Below are 14,752 nucleotides of genomic sequence, written 5' to 3' on the forward strand. Positions count from 1 at the left end.
CCACACGGCAGGACAATAACAGCCAACCAAAGAAACAACCAAAAGTCCTCTTCCCTTTAAGCTTGGTACTTGAACGCTAGAAGACAAAATCTCCACCCACTAAACCAACTTAATTATCTTCTTTCTTCCCTCCCTACCACCTCTCTCTTTCCCGCTTCTCCACATCTTAACAGCATCGCCATCATCCGGGGACGCGTCTGATCTCTAACTCGGGCGACCTTCCTCAGTAGGACCCAGCGCTTTTAACGGCCATTAAACATAACTGGACCAATCAAATACAATAAGGCACAACCTCATATATTGTTTACTTGTATATCTGGTATTCACTTGTGTACATTTGAATTTGTAAAATGTATTTTGACTTGAACTGCACTGCATTGCACTTTGTATTGTTCTTATATTTTGTAAGTCGCCCTGGACAAGGGTGTCTACTAATAAATAAAGAATAATAATAAAGCTGCAAGAGTGGAAAGGAGCCCTGCCACAACTCTGGACAACATGAACAATGAACAAGCATGGAAAGGCGTCTGGGAGGATGTTATTTTTCGAGTCAAAGATCCTACCCAAAGGGGGATGGGATATTGCCCTGTCATGCAGTCTCCTGCAGTAATCATCCACACCTGCGCTAATTCGAGTGTGGCTCTATCCTGCTCACTGACTCTACATCCACATCCATCCCTCCTTCCACTGACTGACTTTGGCTGCATAAAGGCAGGGGAGCAGCTGGACAAGAAAGAGAAGCCCATGGACAGCAGCAAGAAACGCAGTGCGTGGAGGGGAGGCAGAGGATCCTTTTCATCTTCATGTCTGCTCTCCCAAATGACCTGAGGCATTAGATGAAGACAGGGTGCCAACACCTGGATTGTGCACCCAGTCTCACCTGATGCCTCAAATAGGGACAAGCCCTGTTGTTCACCCACACTGGATCACTGTCTCCCTGTTTCTGAATGATGTGTGACTGGACAAGGCACAGCACTGGATCTGTTGGAATGGCAGTCAGGTGAAGCAGGAGCCTGGATGTGTTAGAGCTACTTTCGTCATTGGCATTTATTACGTTATCCGCATGATAAAAAAATTGTTAGGACAACGTAATAATTATACCCATAATGTAATAACACTCAATAATGAGCACTGCCATCCATTTACAATTATTTGTATTTTCTAAAGTTAAAAGAGATGAATACAGTATTAAAAAGGTGTTTGGTCATTATTTCAAATATAATTCTTGCATTACCTGTAGTAATACTTTGACAATTATTATCCTTTGCCATTAATGAAAAATCAGCTTACAACTGCAAACCATTTACATACGAGTCAGATAAAGCAGGAGCCTGGATGTGTTACAGCTACTTTCCTCTTCAGATGTCTGCTGGCAACATCAATGAAAGCAATACAGACTGTAGCTATTAACACTGACCACAAGAGGGAGACACAACACTTCTGTGGTTCATCAAGCAATGAGTGCATAATAATACAGGTTATTATAATACAAAACTAAACAGTGTCCTATACTATTACTAAAGACTGACTGATGGAGTCAATTAAATGAACTTGAAAAGGATTGTTAAAACAAATCAAACATGCATTAGTCCTCCTCAGGTAACATATAAAACCTATGACTCATAGAGCTGTTTTCTAGTCCTGTTGTTTTGGAGACTTCATCCTAAACTGCTCATCTCACTCTGTCAGACACACAGCATCCAGCCTGAGTTCACAGCACTGCTGGACTACAAGAGACTGTTGTACCCAGGAAGACAATTTGCATACAAGAGCCACTTTGCATGGGCAGCACATGCTTCAGTGCTCTGGGAGTGTTTATAGCCCTGTGAGTTTAACACTTCATGACTGAGAGCTGCCCTTCATGGCAACACAATCCACAACAACAATGACTTTCATCACCATCTTCATCTGGGCTCTCGCCATCTGCACTCAGGGTGAGAAATGTGTTTACTATAATATTGTATGTATTATTTTCTAAGATGTGTGTTCCTATTTTAGCAACACATCAATTATTATTTACTAATACAATTCTTCATGTATTTAATGTAAAAACTTCTGATTAAAGTAAAAAGGAAAAATCATGATATAACACGATAAAAAAAACGTGTATATTTACAAAATTTCATTAACTTGACTATAACTAACTAAACTATATGTTTATTATGTTTAGAAACCAGAGGACAGGTTACTGTGACTCAGACTCCACAAGTCAAATCTGTTCAACAAGGAGAGACGGTCACTGTGAACTGTAAAACCAGCAGTGCAGTGTACATTTATAGTGGCTATCACTACCTAGCCTGGTACCAACAGAAACCTGGAGAAGCTCCTAAACTCCTGATCTATGCTGCCACTACCCGTCAGTCTGGGATCCCAGAGCGATTCAGTGGCAGTGGATCTGGGACTGACTTCACTCTGACCATCAGTGGAGTCCAGCCTGAAGATGCAGGAGATTACTACTGTCAGAGTAACCACTATCTCAACAGTAAGGATGTGTTCACACCGTGCTACACAGTCGTACAAAAACCTCCCTCAGCTGAACTGCACAGAGACTGCACTGCTGCAGCTGAGACCTACTGCAGGTGCTGAGGGTGAAGGCAGTGAAATGGGACACAGCCTGTGAGGAGCTGCACTGCACACACACTGAGCTTCAATAACAACATTGAGATACATAAAGCTACGGAGGAAAAACTTATAAGGTACCGATTAAAATATATATTTTAGTATTAGAATATCTGCTATTTTAAATCTATTGCCTTATTTGAACAAATATATGTCACCAGTCAGTTTCAAAAGCAGAAATATACTCTCTGCCCTGTCACTGTCGTTTTAAGCAAACTATGTAGACAGCAACATTATCCCATCTCCAGTGTTGTAGATCTCTGTCTGCGATGCTCTCCCTCCTCTCTTCAACACAGACACAGTCTGGAATGAGGATGAGACTGTGGTCGCTGACTGGCCCCTGTTAATGGCATGTCCTTGTGTCAGTAGAGGAGTCCTGACACATTAGAGTGCTGTGTGAATGTGTCAAGGCGCTGCAGAGGGAGGAGGGAGGGCAGATCAGTGGAGCCCAGCCTTGGCTCTGGGAAGGGCTGTGAGCTTCAGCCCCTATTCTGTCAGACGTGATCAAATACACTGACATGTTGATTCCATTTGGGCTACATATTGACCTGCCTAACACTGTGATATGTGAAACAATGGCAGGATTACACTTCTTTATGTTTTTTTATTTGCTGTGTAAAGTATATTTATTTGTAACATTAATGAGCTCAAAAGTGTTTTACATTTCAATCAATCAGGAGGTGAATCCATTTAGAAGCAAAGTGAGAGGTTGAGTCTAACCAGAGAGCAGGGGTGGGAGTTATACTGGAAAGGTATAGGCAAGCAATGAATACAAATAAACTTTCTGCTTCTCAATGAATTTCATTAAACCAGTATAAATCAGGGAAAGATGTTTTTATTTATACAATAATTGTATTGTTTGTTTGTGTCCATGTGAGGACTTTTACTAACATTTGAATTAAAAATAATGAAGCATGAACATTAACATTTATATATATATATATATATATATATATATATATATATATATATAACTACTATATTGGATTTGTAACTGTTTACATTTGGAATAATATAAATTAAAGTGAAAATTGAATGATTGTATTAAATATATATCTGAATTGCAAAAATCCTATTATTTTCATCTGGGCACTTTGCTTATTTTCTGGTAAATAATTGTATTTATATTTGGTTTACTTTATAAACAAAACAAAAGTTTGTTTCTTTCCTAATATGGAATTCAGAATAATGAGTATACATTTGAAATTGAAATTGCTGATAATTCTCGTTTTGTGTCCCAATCCAGAGGAGAGATTGTACTGGCCCAGTCTGCAGCTCTCTCGGTTCAGCCAGGAGACAGAGACACTCCTGACTGCAAGACCAGCACAGCACTTGATGTCAAGGATAATACAAAGTGGTCACATCTAGCCTGGTACCTACCGAGTCCTGGAGAGGCTCCTAAACGTCTCAGTAAAATGATTAAAACTTTAATCAAACTCCTTAAGGTTTACACACTGTTCACAAATGTATTTAAAATACCTTGTAAAATACATGTTTGCATTATATTTAAATTAACCTTATGCATAGTAAACTTGTTTTACACGGTTTACACTACATATGTAAACCTGTTGTGTAACAACAATAAAAAATGTTAAAACAATGCTTTTACCTGATTTTGATAACCTTTGGTATATGGTGGCAGTCATAACATTTACGTGAATTTGTATGTGTAACAACCCCTTTACTACAAAAAAACTATAACAAATATGTATTTAATGGTAGGAAGAGGATGGAATGGCCGTGTGGCTGAGGAAACTCAGGCTCAAACTACACCATTTCTACAATGAGACCATTTTGAGGATGACGGGCAGCTCACTGTTACAACCATCGCTCACTGAATGTGTGTCTTTTGTGTCGTGAAGGAGAGCACACTGCACGACCGCTTAAGTACAGGGGGTCACACACTTAACGACTCATCTGAAGTCCTTTGTCGTGGGCCTCTCCGACACAGCCTTTTCTGTATTACTTACATGTTAATTTGGATTCATGTTGTTTTTTTCTGACTTTATGTGAAGGAAAAGACACAAATTCGCCCGTTTTCTCATTTGAAATAGGGTACATTTCAAAATATCACTGTCCTGATCACAAAAGCAAAGTTTGTGGGCAATAATAGCCATTTTATATACTTTTGAGGCATAAGCAATTAGGAAATAACGCTTACTACCCAGGAACAGAAATTGTGTAACATAGTGTTATCAGACATTTTTATACTTTGTTCAGACCAGCAGGGGGTGCTCTTTGGAAATCCACACTACAGCTCTGCCCACTCCCACCCTGCACACTCATAGGGGAATTGATCTGGATGAGCCGATCACTGTGCTCAGTCAGCTGGGGCTGTGCTGGGGAAATGTGTCTGGCCTGTAGCCTGTGCCCGTGTGAACAGCGACTATTCCTGGTTCAGAATTAAAGCATTCCTGACTCACTCTGGAGTTATCATTACTGTGATGCTGAGCTCCCAGTACTGCTGCGTGTGTCTGTATGTGCAGGCGTGTGTGTGTGAGTGTGAGTGGTCTTATTCAACACTGCTGATCTTGTGCTTCCTGATGTGTTACTGTTCAGCACTGGACTGCACATTGTGATGAAGCACAATCAACATAGCGAATAAAGCCAAATGAAAGTGAGACATACATAGTGAGGATGTTTTATTATTTTTGATCTTTTTTTTTTTGCCTTGCCATACAAATGTTACAATACAGTATACACTGAAAATGTATGTTGATCAAAATATATTTAGTGCTAAATGAATAAGGAACAGGATAAAAGGAGGAGTCTGATCACATGTTAAAATGTAATGTATCCAGTATAATGGAGACAAATATCACTAAGAATACATGCCTACTAAAAAGGGAAACATGTACATGCAGATTATATGCATCTGACCAGAGTCCAATTGCTTTGTGTTTCATTCAAAGCTCTGCAATGCTCGGCAGTTTCCATTGAACACAGACCTGGAGTCGTATGTTGTGTGATCCCTACAGACATCTTCAGGTTCTGTGGGGAAGTAATAGTCACTGAAATGTAACAGTGGGGATCATTAGGATTCAGGAAAAAATATACTTACAAATATGGTGCAATAAAATAAAACAAATATGACCCAATTGACCACACAACTAGGCATAAGCCGTCCTGTTAAATTTTACAATAAAAAAAAAAATCGATCTGCTTAATTTCAGTTTTTAATAGGTCACCCCTACCTGCATTTAGAGCTCTAATTGTTTCAGTACAATTATTAAAATGGCAACCAACTATGAATGAATGCATGATGCATCAGCCAGACCTTATGATTTATCTAAGAAGTGGGAACTGAAGAACAATGCTAATTACAGCAAGAAATGTAGACTGTTGATAAGAGTGGTGTAGCGTAAGGTACACTTATACATTTCAGTTAGAGAAGTGAATTTAAGTATCACCTTATCAAGAATCCTAGAATCGTGTAGAACTCAATTTCTGTAATATTTGGGCGCAGACACCAATTCCAAAGATACAAATTCTCAAGCTTATTAAAAACAAAAATAAAATGTAGCACTACACTAGTTATACAAAAAGGGAAAAACTGATTAAAATTCACTCAAGATCAACAAATCTGAGACAAATCACTTCTGTGACAAAATCAAAGAACATGGAATCGCATTTGATAACACATCAATCGTTAAACAAAATTACAAATACATTGACTACAATACCGGTTAGTAAGACGAAGGTGAGTCTCTCATTAGTACTGTTAGTCGGACATCAAATAACTATGCAGGTTAGTATTTATGTCAAATCAATTCTCGTTATATATATCAGTCTCATTTACGTTTGGGTGCCGAGAAAGATTCTATCATTTCTTGTTACCACAATTCCCCTTAATTGATTATTATTCAGTGATTAAGGATAGGCAGGGCCACCTATAATCTAGTGTCTATTAACGTGTGTTAATTTCAGACTAAACAGTTAAACAGGATTGAGAAGATATTTCTCGGCCTGGACAGGTTTTATTTCTAAAATTGTCAAACAAAACAGTTTAATGCAACACACATTTATATTTAAGAAAATACTAAATGATATTACACATTCTAAAGTTCATGACTCACAGAGTAACATTTCTAATTGATTTCTCAAATGTCATGAATAATTAACTCCAAACTGTTAAACTTATCTGAACTTCGTCGCAGAGAGGCCTCTCTGTCTTCGGGATCAGATAAAAACACACGGCACGAGGTTCCACGGGGCGGGACGAGGTCCGTGTGGTTTGGAACAAAGGCAGTCCGGTTCGGCTTCGTCCAGTAACTTCCTGAGTCGATGCTCCTGGAAGCTGGGGTTTCGTGAAAGTAGAGTCTTTTCCAAACAGATTTTCCACTGGTTTGAAGGCTCCAAGGTTGTGCACAGGATGTCTTCTTTGCAAGCAGGGTTTTCCACCGTAGTTACTTGAAGACAAAGTCTTTGAGGAAAGCAGGGCCCTGTTCGTTTCCAAGGCTCAAGTTTCTTAAGACTCAATAGCTAATTAAATGACTGAACACTTCTGTATTACAGTCGACTTAGTCAATTGTCCAGCTGCATACACTCCACTGATCAGGTGGGCACAGGCGGGCAGCGCAGGTTCTAAAGTTCTTTAATTAATAAAGTCCTTTTAAGAATTCTTCGTCCGGCTCAATCTCCTTCTCCCAGTTAACTCTTCTACTTGGTTCTGGTTTCTGGTTCTGGTTCTGGCAACAGAGCTACAAGTTGAGCTGTGGCAGTGACTTACCGGTTCAGGTGAGAGAGAGAGAGAAAAAGTTTGCTGTTTTAGTGAGCTTTGTGTGACTGTGTTACTGCCCTCTGCTACTGAGCTGTGTGTATCTGTAACTGTGTGTATTGAGTGTTATTTTCCTTGTGTGTGTATTCATGTTATATGTGTTAATTGACTTTGCAGAGTGTCCAAGAGTGCTCTGACGAATGTATCAGAGTTGTCCTGAACAGCCTGCTGCATCAGCTGTGTCCCATCTCCTGTGATAGGAGGCTGTACTTCAGGCGGGAGGCGCTGGAGGACATCCTGCTGCTGCAGGTATCCAAGGTGGTGTCCAGGTCTCCAGGTAAGGTGATCTTCCTGCAGATGCGGAAGACGGCAGGGCTGCTGTCACAATGCGACCTGGATCGCACGGCAGTGGCCCCTGTACTCCTGGAGCTGCGGCAGGATTTGACCCTGGATGGGGACCTGCGTGTGGCCGACCTGGAGAGCAGTCCAGTCCTACAGCAGAGACTGGCCAGCGCAGTGGCCAACAGGCTGCTGCCCGACGCCCATCCCTCCGTCTGCCCCACCGTGGGCTTCAGGCCCGCAGTCATCGCTCAGGCCCAGGAGCTGAGCGAGACCAGGGAGGCTGATTTGCCGACACCTGCGGTACGTACAGTGTGAGCAGCAGCCCTGAAGCTGCACAAACACACACACAATGTTTGAGCCAATGCACGATCAGATACAGGAAAGAGTATAACTTTTCAGGACTACCGCTGTACATTAAGTTATGATCATATAATTATGTGAGTGTATCTATTTCATACTTTACAATCAACTAGACATCAATATTTCTCTTGCCACTTGTGTGAATAATAATTAATGTATAATGTATGTGTTGGTGTAAAGATTTTAAGGCCTGAAAGGGACCTTGATTCTACTCAGTCATATTGACACTCATAAAACTTGAATGAATACATCTTCAAACTAAAAGCTGCTGTGTGCACCAAACACCGTCCACAGTCGTTGAATTAAGGAAACACACAAATACTTTGATACTGCACTAATAATAATATACTGAATACATTCACAGCTTAAACAGGTTTGTTTAGTTTTACACAGTACAGCAATTAACCTGCCAAATAGCCTGTCATTAATTAACAATCTTAAATTGGACTTTATTACATATATCTGTATTGTTTGATAACATTTGCAGCCGTACAGTAGCCCTTGGCAAGATGGCAGCTTTGCCCACATTTTCTACCACATGTGAATGAACAGGGCAGCGCTTGTATTATTCATTTTTCTGGCAGCAACAGATTGGCACCTTTTCCCATGAAATGAGTCCATGTGTTTCTGCACTGTTGTACTGCGCTGTGTGTGTTACTGTGTTGATATAGTCAGCGGTGTGTAAGTGATACTGCGCTGTTGCAGTGAGCTGTGAGTGTGTTACACCACTGTGCTAGTAAGCTTGTCAGTGTGTAACTGTGCTGTGTGTTAATGTTAGTTTGCTGTTTTAGTGAGCTGTGTGTGAGTGTGTTACTGCCCTCTGCTACTGAGCTGTGTGTATCTGTAACTGTTTGTGTGTGTATTGAGTTTTATTGTCCTTGTGTGTGTATTCATATGTTATATGTGTTAATTGACTTTGCAGAGTGCCCCAGAGTGCTCTGATGAATGTATCAGAGTTGTTGTGCGCAGTCTGCTGCAGCAGCTGTGCCCCATCTCCAGTGACAGGAAGCTGCAGCGCAGGCGGGAGGCGCTGGAGGACATCCTGCTGCTGCAGGTATCCGTGCTGGTGTCCAGGTCTCCAGGGAAGGTGATCTTCCTGCAGAAGCTGTGGACGGCAGGGCTGCTGTCACAATGCGACCTGGATCGCACGGCAGTGGCCCCTGTTCTCCTGGAGCTGCGGGAGGATTTGACCCTGGATGGGGACCTGCGTGTGGCCGACCTGGAGAGCAGTCCAGTCCTACAGCAGAGACTGGCCAGCGCAGTGGCCAACAGGCTGCTGCCCGACGCCCATCCCTCCGTCTGCCCCACCGTGGGCTTCAGGCCCGCAGTCATCGCTCAGGCCCAGGAGCTGAGCGAGACCAGGGAGGCTGATTTGCCGACACCTGCGGTACGTACAGTGTGAGCAGCAGCCCTGAAGCTGCACAAACACACACACAATATTTGAGCCAAAACATGGATTATTATTTACTTATTTACGAGACTGAATTTGTGTGCTTTACTGAAAGGATAGACTGGTTTAGTTCAGTTCGATTGTTTAGGATCCCACTGGAAAACATTTCTATATGCTGTTATTAATTGACATCTATGTCTTAGTTTGCTGCTGATCCTGCAACAGCCGTGTGCGTCAGTCCCTCCTGCGTGTCACACAGCCGCACACTGCGCATGACGGCCTCATCAGCAGAGCTCTGTGTGTAGCGTTTGTACTGAGAGATTCTGCCCTTTCTGCACACAGACCCGTCCAACACAGCCAGGAGCAGCAAGGCAGGCCAGAGGGGAGCCGGCACATCTCCCAGCAGGTACGTTCTGATGCGATGAGTCTCTCAGTGGGAAGCGCGCCGTCTCTCTCCAGTGGGTTAGTTGGTTTTCATAAGGAGCACTTGAAAATGTATTTCACAGGAGTAGCAATTGTTTTTTCTGTAGTTTCCTTCAACACTTGAGCTTTGAACCGAATCCAGAGGCCAGAGTAACAGGACAGAGTGGGGAGGCGATGAAGGGGGACAGAGACAGTGACGTGTGTTTCGCTCTGTGTTTCAGGGACTGCAGAGGCGAGTGGCAAGACCAAGCGCGCCAAGAGGAGGCGCATTCGCCGCTACTGACTGACCATGATCTCGGCCGCACTGTCCCAAATTCACTGTGTGAGGGTCCCTTAATAAACAAATTGGCCTGCCGCCAAATGAATGCATTACAGATGTTTTTATGGTGTTTTTATGTTTTTGAAACAATCCATATAATGAGTAAATAAGCAGCACAGATGTTTGCTGTAATATTACTGCAATCTACCAGTCCCACGGCCACAGACCAGCACTCTTCTTCCAGGCCAAGCACTTCCACTTTTCCCCACTAGATAACACCATCACCCTTACTTACCAGTCACTTCTCCCAGCTCCCCTCAATCAATCAATCAACATTCCTGAACACCATGTGCACTTGTTCAGTCACCCTGTGCTCCCATTCGCTCTGCACCTCCCAACTTGGTGTCCTGCTTCCCTCTGCTCTACATATGAACCCCTCACTGGCTCTCACACTGTGTGAAGTTTGGTCAGTGTTTGTGACATTGTTGAGTAGTGTCTCAGTGCTGTGTTATATTGTTGTATCCTTGATCTCCTGATTTACCTCCCAACCATGACTTTGGACTTTCCTTGATTTCCTGTTTGCCTGATCGCTTACCTGTGACCCTTACCTGTGACGATGACCCCGTCTTTGCCGTGCCCTGTTCTGTAGCTATAGGACCCGTGCCTGTCTGACAACCTCTGTCACGCATTGTAACTGGGTCCCCTGTTACCATGTCCCGCGGGCCGTGACAACCATCATCACCACTATATACTTTGCACAACTTGCGATTAGCACTACGACCCGGATCCGGTGATGCATTGCTGAGCGAGCAACCCACGAGAGATTTGACTCAATCTCCCGCTCGGTGCATCACTGCCTTAACTAAACCTTTGCTAAACAAGAGCCTGACCTCCTTATTCAGCTCAAATCCATCACCCGTTCTTTCCAGGCTGTTTCAGCTCATTGGGGAACTGCGGGTGTTTTTGATTACTGTCAGCCATTGGCCAAAGCCGATTTGCTGTAACTGATTTTTTTGCTACAGTTTCGTGAGCAGCATTAGGAAGCAGAACGACATATACTCGTTACGAAGTGCTCGGACTGTTACAGAACACCGCCTGGCGTTGCCAAGAAAAGCACATCTTGCCACTGCTGTCCACTTTACTGCACATATTCCCAAGACATGATGTCCTGCATCAGTAATTCACATATCCAGAGTAGTAAGCAGTAATTGTTGGGGTAAAATTGCTTTCCAGTAAGATACTAGTTAAAACTTGCTCTTATAAGGGTTTCCTTGTTCTTATTTGGATTTCTCTTCTCAGACTTATCTGTGTGGCAGATAGAGATAATTTACTGCCGTGGACATTCTGTAGTCAACGAACCAAAACTATATAACCTGTTCTTATCAGTATAGTGTGTGCTGTGTCCTTGGTACCAGTGCTTCCATGTCTGGATGAAATATTGTTTCCCCAATTATAAAGAATACCTCATGAATTATTGCTTCCCGAGTCTCAGAACTGCCCAACTTTCAATAAACGAAGATAAACGAACAGACATTGTGTCAGTGACTTTACTTCCTGGGCCTGTCTCCTGCTGAGAGTCTACACTGTTACTGGAAGCGCTCACTGGGGTGCCTGATTCACTGGGATCCGAAGGGTTGCTTCAACTGAAGCTTTGTACCATAACAGTAATACAATAAAATCACACAGCATTTCAGATGTGAACTGGCAGAATACTGAACACACAGTGAGGATACCATGATGTCATTCTTCCAAAGGATTTTCTGTTTGTTTATAATGCCAATTCCCAAGCTGGTTGTACCTGCACATGTTTTGGATGTCCTCCACACTTAGCCTTTCTTCTGTTTATGACCTCAAGGGCATCCATTGTGGAGTGCTGGTGGTATATTCTAGAAAGCAGCAAAGATTTGATTTGATTTGATAAGATGTCTTTTTAAAACAGGTTGGTACACAAAAGGCAGCTTGTTTAAGGTGTGGGAGCCAGATGTCAAATACAGAATTCTGGGGTCGCTTTTCTATACAGCAAGTATCAATTAAAGGTGGGAAATTTAAACAACTTAGATCCTAAATCCTAAATCCATCCTAAATCCATCCTAAATCATTTAAAACTAGTGTTTTACGATCAAAGCTATTGAACAATATTGAGTCACTTGAATACTGAATAAATTGTACACTATAACAAGCACAAGGATATTGAATGTCTAGACATCTAAGTCCATATCGCTGGAACTTTCTGCAAATCCGTCTTTGCAAAAAGAAACGACTCTTCAAATTTCATTTCTAAGGCCAACCTTCAAATACTAAAACTGTCTTCCAGTGTCCTGGTGACAATGGAGTGATACGGTCACCCTAAGAATGAATCATCACAAATCAATGGTCCCCCCAAAGATTTTCCCCACTATTATTATTATTTTTATTTCTTGGCAGATGCACTTATCCAGGGCGACTTACATCATAAGAGCAAACAAAGTGCAAGAATACACTTAAGTACAAGGCATCAATCAATACAAATTCAATTTAACTAAAACATAGCAATTCAAAATAATATATTTCACAAATTCCAATTTACACAAGTACAGTAAGTGACTTCCTACATCCTGGACGGTGAAAGCTAAGTGCTGTCAAGATGTAGGGTTACAGACGAGGGCTACGGGAAAGGGAGCAAGGAGGAAAACAATCAAGAACACAAGGAGCATAATAAAAACTGTGAAGTGCTATCTAGCAGGGATAGAGGACTAATACTACAAGTACTGTCGGAAAAGATGCGTTTTGAGTAAGCGCCGGAATGAGGTCAAGGACTGTGCTGTTTTGACTTCGGTGGGCAGGTCGTTCCACCACTTAGGGGCCAGGGATGAGTAGGAGCGGCTCTGGAGGAAGGAGAGTGGAGAGGAGGCAGAGTTAGTCTTCTGGCGCTGGAGGAGCACAGTGGTCTGGAAGGGATGTATGGAGAGACGAGTGTCTGAAGGTAGCTTGGTGCAGTGTGGTCGAGACAGCGGTAGGTGAGGGTCAAAGTCTCGAACTGAATGCGTGCCGGTATCGGGAGCCAGTGGAGGGAGCGGAGCAGTGGAGTAGCGTGTGTGAATCGGGGCAGAGAGAATACCAGACGAGCCGCAGAGTTCTGGATGAGCTGGAGCAGCGGGTAGTAGATGTAGGCAGGCCGGCCAGGAGGGAGTTGCAGTCGTCCAGGCGGGAGAGGACAAAGTCCAGGCGGGAGAGGACCACTAACTAAATTTCCCCACTAACTCCTGGAGCTGGAGGGTTTAGTATTCAGTGACAGGAATTCAGGCAGATGGGACTGTAGTGCAGTCAGGGTCTGCGTTGGACTGGCTCTCTCGCCTGTGTGCTCAGGGCGATGGGAGTACGCAGAACACAGCCAAGAACGAAGGGGAGAATGTGCTGTTCCCTGTCCTCTGTGATCACTGTGCCACTGAGGGGCACTACAGGGACCAGGGACCACTGCCGCTGGGGCTTTCCCCGCTGGCATCTCCTCTGCCCGCTGTGCGTAGGAGCCTCTCTCACAGTGCCAGCGCTCCCACACAGAATAGCAGTGCTGCGTCCTCATGACATCTGTGTTCGAAAAGAGCAGCTGATGGAGACGGGGGGTGGGGGGTAAATGTGTTTAGAGCTGCTCTAGAAATCCATTCATTGTGTACGACTAAATTAAAAAAATGTTTTAATGTATTTATTTATTAATTGAAAGACTGATGTCAGCAAATTAATGTATGCGGGCAGTCCTGGAAACCCCCTCCACCAAACGCAGTCTCATTCAGAGGTGTCACACAGCCCGTGATTGTTCCTGCAGTGGTTCTCACTCTTATCAAATAATTAATTTACAAATGGTTTATAAATGCAAGAACAACAGACCTTGTGTTAAAAACATACACTTAATTAGAGGGAGGAATCTGTCGTATCTTGAAATTAAAGTTATTTAACCTAATTGTTAAAGCATTTGTATTTGTAAATGTTTTACCCTGATGGATCTACTTACTGATTTTATTTGAAATATATATATATATGTATATATATATATATATATATATATATATATATATATATTTTTTTTTTTTATATGCCTACAAAATCCCTGACTTTGTGCACGTGTACCTAGAAGAATTGATGCTGGTTTGAAGGCAAAGGGTGGTCACACCAAATATGGACTTTACTTGTGTTCACTCACTTTGCATTTAGTTAATTGATAAATATAATCTATTAACAACTGACAACTGCAAGCATGAAACACATACAAAACACAGAACTAGAGACCACATTACAAGGATATAATATAATAAAAAAATGTATTTTACTGCAATTCTTAAGTTTCATAAAATGATTTATATGACTTCTAGGAGCAATCTGCAAACTACATAGTGAAAAATGCAATTAGTCTTCAAGAAACACACACAGCAGACAGAAATAAGCACAACATTGTATTTATATGACCCAAGACTGCATTTTACTAAACCCTGAAACCCTGAAAATTCACTACAAACTCTACGTTACACAGTCAGACACAGAAACAGAGAGGCTCACCCTCAACATATTCCAACACTTACAAAAATGATGATGTAACTTAAAGGTTAACCAGTAGCACTGGGGTATTATTAATCTATTACTCTATTCATGCAACGCCCCCAGACAGCAGCTC

General features: G+C 42.4%; 1 gene segment (V, D, J or C); it reads left to right on the plus strand.

Moving 5' to 3' along the window:
• Nucleotides 1–1,848: 1,848 nt before the first annotated feature.
• LOC136766325 (immunoglobulin kappa variable 4-1-like) lies at nucleotides 1,849–10,782 on the plus strand. The segment is given in 4 exon segments: nucleotides 1,849–1,934; nucleotides 2,171–2,501; nucleotides 7,597–7,673; nucleotides 10,760–10,782. Coding segments are annotated over 4 exon segments (504 nt in total).
• Nucleotides 10,783–14,752: the final 3,970 nt, after the last annotated feature.

Source organism: Amia ocellicauda, chromosome 13 (assembly GCF_036373705.1).
Source record: "Amia ocellicauda isolate fAmiCal2 chromosome 13, fAmiCal2.hap1, whole genome shotgun sequence".
In the NCBI taxonomy this organism is placed as follows: Eukaryota; Metazoa; Chordata; class Actinopteri; order Amiiformes; family Amiidae; genus Amia; species Amia ocellicauda.